The sequence below is a fragment of the Saccopteryx bilineata genome, chromosome 10 (assembly GCF_036850765.1).
Source record: "Saccopteryx bilineata isolate mSacBil1 chromosome 10, mSacBil1_pri_phased_curated, whole genome shotgun sequence".
Lineage (NCBI taxonomy): Eukaryota > Metazoa > Chordata > Mammalia > Chiroptera > Emballonuridae > Saccopteryx > Saccopteryx bilineata.
In genome coordinates, this window is record NC_089499.1 from 66,189,725 (window position 1) to 66,201,823 (window position 12,099).

The window sequence follows — 12,099 nt, forward strand, 5'->3', positions numbered from 1 at the left end:
TTATTTTAGTATCCTAAATATGGGGGTTCATTACCCCATCCATGTCCCTATGTTTCTAAATGTGCCTCATTTCTCAGATTGTTATAAGATTGATTTTTGCTATTGCAGTAACTTCTTTGAGAAGTATAAATTATTGGAGAACACTAGGTTTTGTTTTTCTTTTTCTGTCCTGGCTGCCTTTCACGAAGAGTGAGTAGGCCCACATGTTAGATGATTAGTCTTGCTTGGGTCTTTCTCTCTTCCCATTTTTATTTCTGTCTTTTGTCCTTTATCTCTGCCCAAATGTTTCCTCTAAACTAATTCTCACTCTTGCTTCTTTGCCCAAAATTCAGGTAAGAGAAGGAAAGTATGCGTTGGTGTTCACTGCCTCCGAGGGTATCCAAGGATGTGTGACTTACACTACAATAAGCAAAGAAACGCAGCCTCAAGTTTGAGCAGAAACTAGGTTAAGTGTTACTAGTAAAATCATAGAAAATTCTCCATTATTGGAGCATGATTCTAGTCACATTCCTCTGTCAGCTTCAAAATGAGCACGTGTCCTTCCCAGGTCTGCAGAGATACGAATCTGGATTGTTCGTACTAGGTGCTGGGCTGCACCCTCCGGAAGGCAACTGCAGGCAGAACAGGTGGCTCCAGCAAGTTCACAGTTCACTCCGATTCAGTTATTCTTGCCTTTGACCCCCACGTTTTCTACTTTGGGAACTTGGAGGAGGGCTAGGCCGATTTATTTTTGGATAAACTCTGGTCTTTCCTTAGCAGGGGGAAGTGGTTTGATGCAACATCCAACTTAACATTTTAGTCATTTTCTAATAAACCCGACTTCTGCTTTACTTTATTGCAATGTCCATGTTGCCTACGGTCACAGCCCACCAGGCTGTGGTCTTGTCAGCTCTCATGAGCTAGACAGGCTGAGGCTTGGGCTGTACTTGGATGGAATCCCTCCAAAGACAACTCAGGTGTCGGAGACCTGGTGGAGGTGACCTAGGGTCTGGTGCAGGCTGCAGCGTGGAGCAGCCAACCAGAGCCTCAGCAAAGGGCTGGCGGGCCCTGACTTCCTAGGTATATGGAGCAGGACAGGACTGTACTGGTGGGGGTCTTCCCTCTTAGGAGAGGATTCAAACAGACTCCCTGACTATTCGTAGCCAATAAACTATTTTGACTGATTTTGAAAGAGAATTAGATATACTTTCCCTTTTCCTTTTTGTCTCTTAAAAATTCCTAACCTTGCCCTGGCCGGTTGGCTCAGCGGTAGAGCGTCGGCCTAGCGTGCGGAGGACCTGGGTTCGATTCCCGGCAGGGCACATAGGAGAAGCGCCCATTTGCTTCTCCACCCCTCCGCCGCGCCTTCCTCTCTGTCTCTCTCTTCCCCTCCCGCAGCCAAGGCTCCATTGGAGCAAAGATGGCCCGGGCGCTGGGGATGGCTCTGTGGCCTCTGCCCCAGGCGTAGAGTGGCTCTGGTTGCAACATGGCGACGCCCAGGAGGGTCGCAACATGGAGACACCCAGGATGGGCAGAGCATCGCCCCCTGGTGGGCAGAGCGTCGCCTCATGGTGGGCGTGCCGGGTGGATCCCGGTCGGGCGCGTGCGGGAGTCTGTCTGACTGTCTCTCCCTGTTTCCAGCTTCAGAAAAATGCAAAAAAAAAAAAAAAAAATTCCTAACCTTTACCTTCATTGGTAGGAAGTGTTCTTTACATGGATATTTTATTTTAAAAGGTTGTTGTTCATAACTGCAAATGAATATAGGGTTCACTTATGCCCTTCTGCTTCCCAGGCTCACTTCAGGGCTGGGACTTGACACAATGACTCCTCCTGTCACCAGCCTTCTGGTGTCTGTGTCGGTGTCCTGCAGTCAGAGCATGGGCAACGTCTGTCCCCCACAGCACTGGCTGATGGTCATGGCACAGAGCAGTAACACACTTCTGCTTTCCTTCATTCTAGTTCTTCTAAAAAAAATCCTCTGCCATCTTTTCTCACAAGAAAATATGCCCTAATCAATTGCCGACATTTCAAAAAGCACACACACAAGTAATACAAAATTGAAGTATATAACTATTAAATGTCACAACAGTGAAAACCACCCCATGTGTAGCATAAACTCATGTCAGTAAGTATTTGGACAAGCTGACTTTGGAACTAGAGCTAGAAGGGAACAGTCCAGGCTGGTGTGGAATAATAGTTTGTGGTGGTCCAGGTACTGGAAGGACATGTGATGCGTGTCTCTCCTCCCTCCACACCTGGGGCTGGCACTGTCCGTGTCTCCTGCAGTCTGGGAATGACAGTGGGCTCTTTGACTTTCCTACTTCCTGTTCCTTTTGATTTTAACTAGAACACATAATGTTGGAGTGCTGTTGGGGTGGGGTTGTCTCCAATTTTCACCATGTCAGTCTAGATACTGTCTTGTAAACTTGTTTGTAAAGACTGTGGAACATTTTGAGAAATCTGTGCTATTATGAAATGCCCTAGAAGCCTTGGGTACTTCTCCCGTTGTTAGAATTTTGAGGATGGACGGTGCAGCACAGAACCTTTCCAATCTAGGTCACTGGTTTAAATCTAGTTTTCCAGTCGATTTCAAGGTTTTGCTGTCTGCCTGCCCTACCTGCTTTTGGGGGCTAAGCCAAGTGAATCGACTGCCAGGGAATGCTGAGACCATACCCTTATCTGCAGTATCACAGAGCAGACCACACAGGGACTGGTAAAGGCTCTCTGATGATTTGTTATGTTTGTCACTTCCCATATGTTAACATTTTAATATGGAAAGTACTTTTTTGTTTTACTTACAACATTAATAATGTGGCTGGATGGCCTGCTATAGTACTTTCTTCGTGTATCTAATAATACACACTCGAGTCTGAATCATTTCTTAGGTATCTAATAATCACAAGAATCCCCTATGAAATTAGCTCACTTTTTCATTTTCCTGTGATAACTTATATATATGTTACATGTAAGTGCTCCATATATATGACATTTATTTACTTATTTAGTTATTTATTTTGAAAGATTTTATTGATTTTACAGAGAGAGGAGGGGTGGGGGGATTGAGAAGCATCAATTCTTAGTTGCTTCTCTTTAGTTGTTCATTGATTGCTTCTCCTATGTGCCTTGACCAGGCAAGCCCTGGGTCTTGAACCAGCGATCTCAGCGTTCCAGGTTGATGCTCTATCTATACACTGCACTACCACAGGCCAGTGTATGATATTTATATAAATATATATGAAATGTAATTTATATGTAAAATATATTTTGCATTTGTTGGACAACTCACTGCCTTGGGATGTTATTGGTTCTCTAAGAACACATTCCTGTCAGGCACTGTAATTTCTTTTATCTTTTTTTAAGTAAGTTACAGACCTTTTCATCCTGAGCCAAAATGATTACTGGGTCTAAAGCTAGGAGGTGGTAAGTTCCCAGGACCTGCTACCAAGTGACTGTCAGATCGTGTTAAGTAATGGGGACTTGTGTCAGCTGGTTGTTCCTAGCTAGGGCTGCACCGTGGTAGCAAATTAGTTAGGGGCAAAGGCTCTCCAGAGGAACTCGCGGTGTACGTAGAGGTTGAGAAATGAAAGAGGGAACCAGACTTCTTCCCTACTAAGCTTCTTGAATGGCTTTTTATCGCTTGCTTTTCCTCCCACCTCCATATGCACAATGACTGTTGATTAGCATGTGAGATTATCTGAGAAACAGGTTTGATCTTGAGGGCTGAGGAGAGTCTAGGAAAAGAAACGAGAGGAAGGGTGGCTGACTCAGAGCAGCCTTTGAAGCTGGAAGCGGGACAAGTTCCTCGGCAGACAGGAAACAACCACTCTTCTCAGCTGGCCAGTAGCACATGCTGTCTTCCTCTGAGGGTGTTCAGGCCCTCACACCCGGATGAAGGGGTTCACTCTAAACTGCTTTAAGTCATCTGTGGGAAGACACACGTGTTCACAGTTTGCAGTGAGTTTGAAGTAGTTTTAGATGAAAAAACGCATGGATTTAGTTTGTTTTCCTGTCTCACTTTCTTTCCAGAAAATCAAAATGAGTCTGAACTTTAAGAATAGCTAATTAGTAATGTTCTTGCATCATAGCTAAATTCTAAGATTGTTCTGGACCACTGAGTGCAAGCTCTGTTTGTATAAAACTATGTCCAGTAGTGTCTTCGGGAATCTCAGAATACAGGTAGCAACCTAAGACCGGGTTGTCAAATGCAGAAATTTGAATTCCATATAATTGTAACATATCAGGAAATATTTTTCCTGTTATTATTTCTCCAACTATTGAATTGAGTAAAAACCACTTATCTCATAAGCTGAACAAAAACAGGTTGTAGGTTGAATTTGGTCCATAGACTATTATATAGTTTACTGAACCGTGACCTAAAATATTGCAGTTATACTTTTTGAAGACCTCTGTGTATTGGAGACCTTCATCACCAGCTATGTTATATGAAAAACTGCATGAAGTTTTTTGCCTTCTACTGGCTTGCTTTATGTATGTGTGCATGCTTACCAAAACCATATTCTATATAAACTTATTGGAGATTCTTAAAATATGATAAACCTGTTTTTGAACATTGGCTATCTCTTGAAAAACATGTTAAAGCTAGGGATTGAGGCCCCTAAAATATAAGCACCTGCTATGAACTTGAGATGTAAATATTGTAGCTAAAAAGTTGTAAACATGTTTATTTAAAACATAATTTGTAAATAAAAGATGGTATTTACTTACTAGGAATGTGAAGGCACTGTTAAGAATAAAGTAACCTTGAACCAATAGAATAGAACATGTGTCCAAAAATGTTCAGGTACCAGTTCACATAAAAGCATGACCTACCAAACTAGCAACCAAGTACCAAGCTCCTTACTCCCTGTGGATTGGGCGCTGAGCTGGTTGTTGCCCAGGACGTGCTGGCCATAGGCGACTTCAGCCCTTTGTGCAGTCGGCAGAGATGACAGCCACGGCGGAGAGGGAGGCTAGACTGCCTCCCACCCCGGCCTCTGTGAGCTCACAGGGCCACTTAATGTAGCTTATTGGAGGAAAATCAATGTAGCCATGTGCATCCTAGCTCTAAGCGCATGGTTTTATCAGTCACCCCACTCTCCGACATCCTCGAACCATGTCTTTATTGAAACCCAAGCCCAGCACTCAGACACAGCATCAAGTTATTCAGTGCCTGGCAATCATCACGTCTGTTATGATGAAGGAAATGTTGACTCAACTCAGCCCAGGAACTGCCACCAAGAGTAAAAGATCACCAGAGGTAGGATGGGACATTTTAAGTTATTTACAGCAGCAGTTGGTCTGGAACTTGAGTCAGAGTGAGTCCTTGCTCCTAAAGGAGAGAGTTTGTCATTTATTCCTACTCTTTCTCCCTGTGTGTCTCTGCTCTCTCTCCCTTCCTCTTACATACACACAAACAACATGTCCACACACCCCCTTAGTCTAAATACAAAGGAGCTGATTTTATCTTCGGGCAGGATATCTTTATCTAGTATATACCTAAGTTTTAGGTGTAGAACAGTATAACTCAGCATCTGTCGTCACTACTAGGTGACTGCCCTCAACAGCCTAGGTATCATCCATCACTGTATGACTGACCTTCTTCACATTAAACCGAGTGTCTCCAGTTGTTGCTGAGATCCTGTTATGAAAATAAGAAAAGTTCATTCTCATTCCTTAGCTGTATTGGAACAAATCCCTGACATTTGGGTACTGAGTCTGAGGTGAAAGACATTAATCAGTTTAGTGCATGTAACAGGTAAAAATGGCTCTCTGGCAAGCACGGAGAGAAATCCAGTGGACATACGCTGCGGACAGGTCTCCTGTGCCTTGTCCAAAGGAGGGTCCCCCAGTCATTCCAGACTCTGTACTAACCAACAATGAATATGACCATAGGTGTGTTTGACTTTCTACATATGGTAAATACCAGGACATTTGTATAATGCTTGAATACATTGTCTTCCATGCTAAGGGCTTCTCTTCTTTTTATTGACAGTTTAAAATTTAGAGTACATACATTCATTTATATATCATGGAAATCAGAAAAGCAACACCCTTTAGTGGTTGATTTCACAGCACTTTATAAGTTCTTATAAACTGTTTTTAAGTTCTAGCTCAGCCTGACCAGTGGTGGTGCAGTGGATAGATTGCACTGGATGCTGAAATCTCAGGTTCAAAACCCCAAGTTTTCCAGCTTCAGTGTAAGCTCATCCAGTGTGAACACAGGCTCACCAGCTTGAGCGTGGGATCATCGTCATGACCCCATGGCCACTGGCTTGAGCCCGAAAGTTGCCATCTTGAAGCCCAAGGTCACTGGCTTGGCTGAAGCCCCTCCACCCCCAGCCAAGGCACATATGAGAATCAATCAATAAACAACTAAAGTGACACAACTACGAAATGATGCTTCTCATATCTCTCCCTTCCTGTCTGCCTGTCTCTCTTGCAAATTAAAATGAAATAGAATAAAAAAATATAGTTCTAGCTGAGACCTAAGTAGACTAAGGGTTGGAGAGGTAATACATTGCTTTGTTCCCACACTTATGATAACATCAGGGAATTCTAATGGAATAATTCATAACAGTTCATATCAAGATGGATAATTCTTTGCACTGGTATCTCTCCATCCAAAGTATCTGAAGTTATTTTACCTGTTTGCATGCATTTTGAGAAGAATATGGAAGCTACTTTGCACATCTTCATCTTGTATCCTCTCTTTAGTAGTCTGACTAACATCCCTCTCATGTTTCTACAAGTTCCTATACCTTTCCTGCACCGCACCTTTTTCTGATTTTCTTCTTTAGTGGGGCCCAGTATGAAATGCTCTGTGTGAGCTGGAGTTCATTTGTGTGAGTATGTAAGTTCAGATACCCCATGTTGGGTCTGAAAAGATATCATACATATCAATGCCTCTTTTTCTTTCAAACCAGCAAAATAATTGCAAGGATTCTAGTAGCTAATTTTGAAATGTATAATCATTGTCTAGAGCCCATTAAGCATTGGTTGAAAACTTAAGTTTGAGGCATATACTGTACTTTTCTTTGCTTAAGTACAATTCTGAGAATGTGCTCATATAAGAATGGTTTTTTCTCTGTGTGTGTACTTTTTTATTTTTATTTATTTATTTTTTTTTTGTGACAGTGACAGAGAGTCAGAGAGAGGGACAGATCGTGACAGACTGACAGGAAGGGAGAGAGATGAGAAACATCAATTCTTCATTGCATTACCTTATTTGTTCATTAATTGCTTTCTCATATGTGCCTTGACTGTGGGGCTACAGCAGACCGAGTAACCACTTGCCCCAGCCAGCGACCTTGGGCTCAAGCCGGTGAGCCTTGCTCAAACCAGATGAGCCCGCACTCAAGCTGGTGACCTCGGGGTCTTGAAACTGGGTCCTCCGTGTCCCAGTTTGATGCTCTATCCACTGCACCACCACCTGGCCAGGCTGTATGTGTCATTTTTTTAAAAAATAGAGGTAGTATCATCCTTTTGCTGAAATGAGAAGTTGATCGTATAGATTCTCTGAGATTTGGTTGTTTAAATATTGAGTACCTGTTTTCCAAACATTTAGTGAAACATGGCAAGTTATTTTAACAAAGATTTGCAACTGTGTGGAGTTGTCATTCCTTTGCTCTATTTTAGTACGAAGTGGATGTGACCTTTCTCCTGTCCCCACCACAGCCTTTCACAGTCATCTACACTCCCTCTGTCTGCCTTTCTCACTGACAGCCAGACTCTTTTTGCTAATCAGCAAAGAAGTTCACTCTGTGAACTCTGATGGTTACACTTAAAATATGTAACAGTTCCCTTTCCTGCATAAAAAGCCGGAAAACCTCATGTAAAACAGGAAAGGAAACATATATGATAGGAAGAGAGGCTTCTCTGCTCCTGCAGCCACCTTGAGAAGGGGACTGTTGTTCTTATATGATATAAATGAAATCTTCACTCTTCCCACTTTTACACCTACACATGTACTGAGCGTCTCCAAGGAGACAAGGAAGCTGGGAGTCCAGAGATGGTGAATTCTTCTCAGAGATGGCAGACTGAAGTCTCAGCCTTCTGGCCCCTCGCAGGCAGACTCTTCCCCCAGGCTCTTTCCCGCAGACTTGCTCCAACATGTCTCTCCCTTTCCAGATGAAATAGCCTGTGTGTTACATCAGGCTGGTTGTAGTGAGTTCAGGAGGCAAAGGCTTTCCTAGGATGGGAGGGCTGGGTATGGTAGGGAGGTGGGACAGGAGGGTTCCATCTTTCCCAAGATCTTTTCTTTGTCACCCACTTATCATCTGTGCCTCTGTTCCATTACCTCCCCCTGTGCCTCTTACACACAAAGGCATCTCTCAACCTTACAAAATGCCTTACTATTCTTTGCTACAATATTGTAACTATGAGCTGAATTGAGGGAGATTGTCCTTTTAGGAGAGGTACGGCTTTTGTTGATTCAGCAATTTAACATGTCCACTCTGAACAGTAACCCTCGTGAACAGTCCCCTTTCCTCTCCTGAGCTCAGTGCGCAGTCCCCTTTCCTCTCCTGAGCTCAGTGCGCAGTCCCCTTTCCTCTCCTGAGCTCAGTGCGCAGTCCCCTTTCCTCTCCTGAGCTCAGTGCGCAGTCCCCTTTCCTCTCCTGAGCTCAGTGCGCAGTCCCCTTTCCTCTCCTGAGCTCAGTGCGCAGTCCCCTTTCCTCTCCTGAGCTCAGTGCGCAGGAAGCCCCGCCGTCGACTCCTCCTCCCATCCCACCATGCCACAGAAGCTTTCTTAAAATGAAAAACATTGTTTTCTTCTACAGTCCATTATCTACATTTTCTAAGACTATAGTTTCAAATCCTTTGATACGTTGACCACATACATCTAAGTGTGCCTCTTCTTTGAAGCACAAATAATTAGGTATCACTTAGAAATTCTTATTGGTGTATCCACAGAGAAATCTCATTTGTCTCTAACTCCAAGCACGTCACTTAATGAGCATTCTTCACACATCTTCCACATGCACATTCATGGTTCTCAGCTGAATTGACTGAAAGAAAAAAATCACTTCTCATGTTTGGCGCAATGTCTGCAAACTTCAGGTTTCTGTTACTGATCCTGCTGCTCTCTTTGGAAAGGTATGGCTAGCTATTATTCCTATTAAATTCTTTGACAGCAAATGGCCTCAGGAGGCTTTGTGAATGATATATTTTTTTCTTTCTTATTTGAACTTTTAAAAAAGATTGATCTTAATGTACAGAAAATATAGTCAATAATATTGTAATAACTTTGTACAGTGACAGATAGTGACTAGACATGTTATGGTAATCACATGGTAAGGTGTAGAAATGTAGAACCACTATGTTGTACACCCGAAACAATATATATAATATTGTAGTCAGTTACACAATCTGCACTTTGGAGGACTCTTCTGTTTTCTTTTTACTTTATCTCCAATTCATCTCACCTCTCCAATTGCTGCCTTTAAATAAAAACCATCCTGTGTCATAAGCTAGGAGTCAGTTGTAGTAGACATAACCAGTTTTGTTCACAGGTACCTAGTATACTCTTTAAGTTGACTTAGAGGTCAGATTTGAAAGAGTTTCTCTCTCACATAGTTTACCAAGGTCTCCATTGGTATCACTCATTTGTTTAGGTTTCCTTCCCAAATAACTTTTTCCATGGAGCTCACACCACTCAGCTCTGCCTCTTTTTCTGGACTCAGATGAGGTGAAAGCAGTCTTTTCAACTGGAGTTCCCAAGCTCCTCCAGGAAGAATTGGAGGAGGGTGGAGGAGCCTCTGAAAAAGCCCTATTGTCTTCTAAGGTTCTGTCTTTGCCCAAGAGTTTCCCACATTCCCTCTGCCTTCCTCAAAGTACAAATCATTCACATTCCAAGTTTTGTGTTTGATTTTTGGTAGGAATAAAGTGTCTGCTTAGATTGCTATGCCTAAAGAACTGTGGATGAAACCGGCTAAATCTAAGAAAATATAAATAAATTCTGGAACGTTTTCCAACTTAGACTATTGGAAAGTTTTGTTTGCTGTTTCATTTGCTTAGAAATGGGAAAGTCAGGATCCTGCTCTTGAGTGCGTGTCCTGGAGTCCTGTTGTGAAAGCGGCTCTGAACCTGCACAGTAAGCGAAACGCTTCTTTCCGTTTTCATTGCAGGCTCTTCAAGTGGCAAGACAGCTCCTCCTCCAGCAGCAGCAGCAGCAGCAGCAGCAAGTTAGTGGATTAAAATCTCCCAAGAGGAATGACAAACAACCAGCCCTCCAGGTAACAATTCTTTTAAAAATAAATGGCTTTATACGCATTGGGATAGCTGATAAGAATTCAGATGTGGATTGGGGTGAGAACTGCAGATCATGTCGGAGAATTTTCTGTGGAAGGTGCCTTTTTAGTCTTCCAATGGGCTATGACATTTTAGAAAAAGTATCTGCTCAACCCAAACAGGTTGTTGGAAGCAAGATCTGTTAATTAGTCAAGATAACAGGCAACAAGAAGGTGCAGATGTGGGTTGTTTAGTAGTAGAGTTTGCCACAGAGGAAAAGTTCATAGAGCTCAGACACATCTCTGTGTTCTCTAGTGAGGCTCTAGAAGTTCTCCCGTGATGAGATGCACACATACTTTAGTTTAGCGCCTGGGGGGAGATTTTGCCCCAGGGGAAATGTTTGGGTACATTTTTGGTTGCCACAACTTGGGGCATTAGTGCTCCTGACAGTCTAGGAGATGGAGGCAAGGGGTGCTGCTAAACATCCTACATTGCACAGAATTATTTAGCCTAAAATGTCAGCAGTGCCAAGAGCTGTTACTGTGACTGAAGAGGATATGGTATTTTTAATATACCTGGTTGTTTTCTTTGGCGATGTTTTCAGTATACTTCTGAATTATTAATAGAGAGTAACAAGTAATTTTTATGTAAGGATACTAGGAGAGATTGTATTAGTAACTTCTCCTTTCAGGCCCATTGAGGATAGGGGTTAACAAAGAAGAAGAAAGAGTGAGTTTATACAAATCTAATCTTGATTTTCTATTGGAATAGAAAATTGTAATAGAAACTTCACAGACCTTGACTCAGGGTACTCATACCCACATCCAGGACAGGGTGCCTGCAGGCAGTAGGTGGCCAGACTACTTTCATGGCTGAAGGCAGGCATCCCCAACACAGAAAGCTAATATGAGTTTCTAACACTGGACATTTTGGGACAGAATCTGTAAACTGCTGCTGATGGTCACAACTTGGTGCTAATTAATTTGGTCATGAGGTTACCCCAAGTTCTAGATTGTGTTGAACATTTCTCAGATCAGAGCAAGTCAGTACCTATTCCACATTATCTTGCAAAGACCACATTGACCTTGGGGGTAAGTCCTGGTTCTGCCTCCACCCGGAAACCAGCACTGTCGAGGGCGAGTTCTGCCTGTAGTAGCACTCGACTACAGCGGCTAACGGGCATGGGGCGCCAGTACTGCTAACACACTTGTTTGGTAGACCACCACGAGCCTCCATGCTTGTCAATGTTTGCACATGCTGGGGCCATTTTTAGTGAGGTGCAGTGCCAGTGAGGTGCCATGTCAGGTGCTCTGAGAAGTGCTTTGTTGTGCAGATGTCTTAAGAACAACTCTGGAGAATGAAATATGACTGTGTTGACCTTTCTGCTGTGAGCTTATTTGTCAGGATTCAAATAAGTTGAAAGGATCAAACTGAACAGTTTCCGTAGTCAGACTGGGAATTGTGTTTCAGAGGTCAGCAGTGGAGGCCACATTGCAGATTCCAGAACATAGCCCATTGTTGGTACATATTCAAGTACTGGGACATCTCCTGCAGACAGAAATACAATTAAAATTCTAATTTATTAATGTATACAGGGAGCCAGCCCAGGCTGTCACTCAGTGATTCCAATGAGTATCCACTGTTTTTTGCCTCCCTCTAGGAGCTCAGACAGCCTTAAAAATCCTGGGAGTCTTCTTGAATTTCTTAGACCTCACATACATTGGAAAAATGATAATACATTATTGGGGGAGAATCTTCCAGATAGTAGAGCTGTGGTTAGAGATTTAAAAAAATAATACACATACACAATCTGTCTTGTACTCTGCTCTTCAATCTTGAATATCATTTGTAATCTTTTATACTAGATTTATTTTCCCTCACACTTGCTTTAAG

General features: G+C 42.8%; 1 protein-coding gene across 17 annotated transcripts in view; it reads left to right on the forward strand.

Annotated features, from left to right (window-relative positions):
* FOXP1 (forkhead box P1) overlaps positions 1 to 12,099 on the forward strand; it is a 671,570-nt gene that overhangs the window by 496,829 nt on the left and 162,642 nt on the right. For all 17 annotated transcript variants that reach the window (XR_010727343.1, XM_066245805.1, XM_066245816.1 and 14 more), the window contains one exon: positions 10,104 to 10,211. Coding sequence is in view for 15 of the 17 variants with exons in the window: in XM_066245805.1 (XP_066101902.1) it covers positions 10,104 to 10,211 (108 nt within the window). In the remaining 2 variants the exon portion in view is untranslated. The remainder of the gene's footprint in view (positions 1 to 10,103; positions 10,212 to 12,099) is intronic.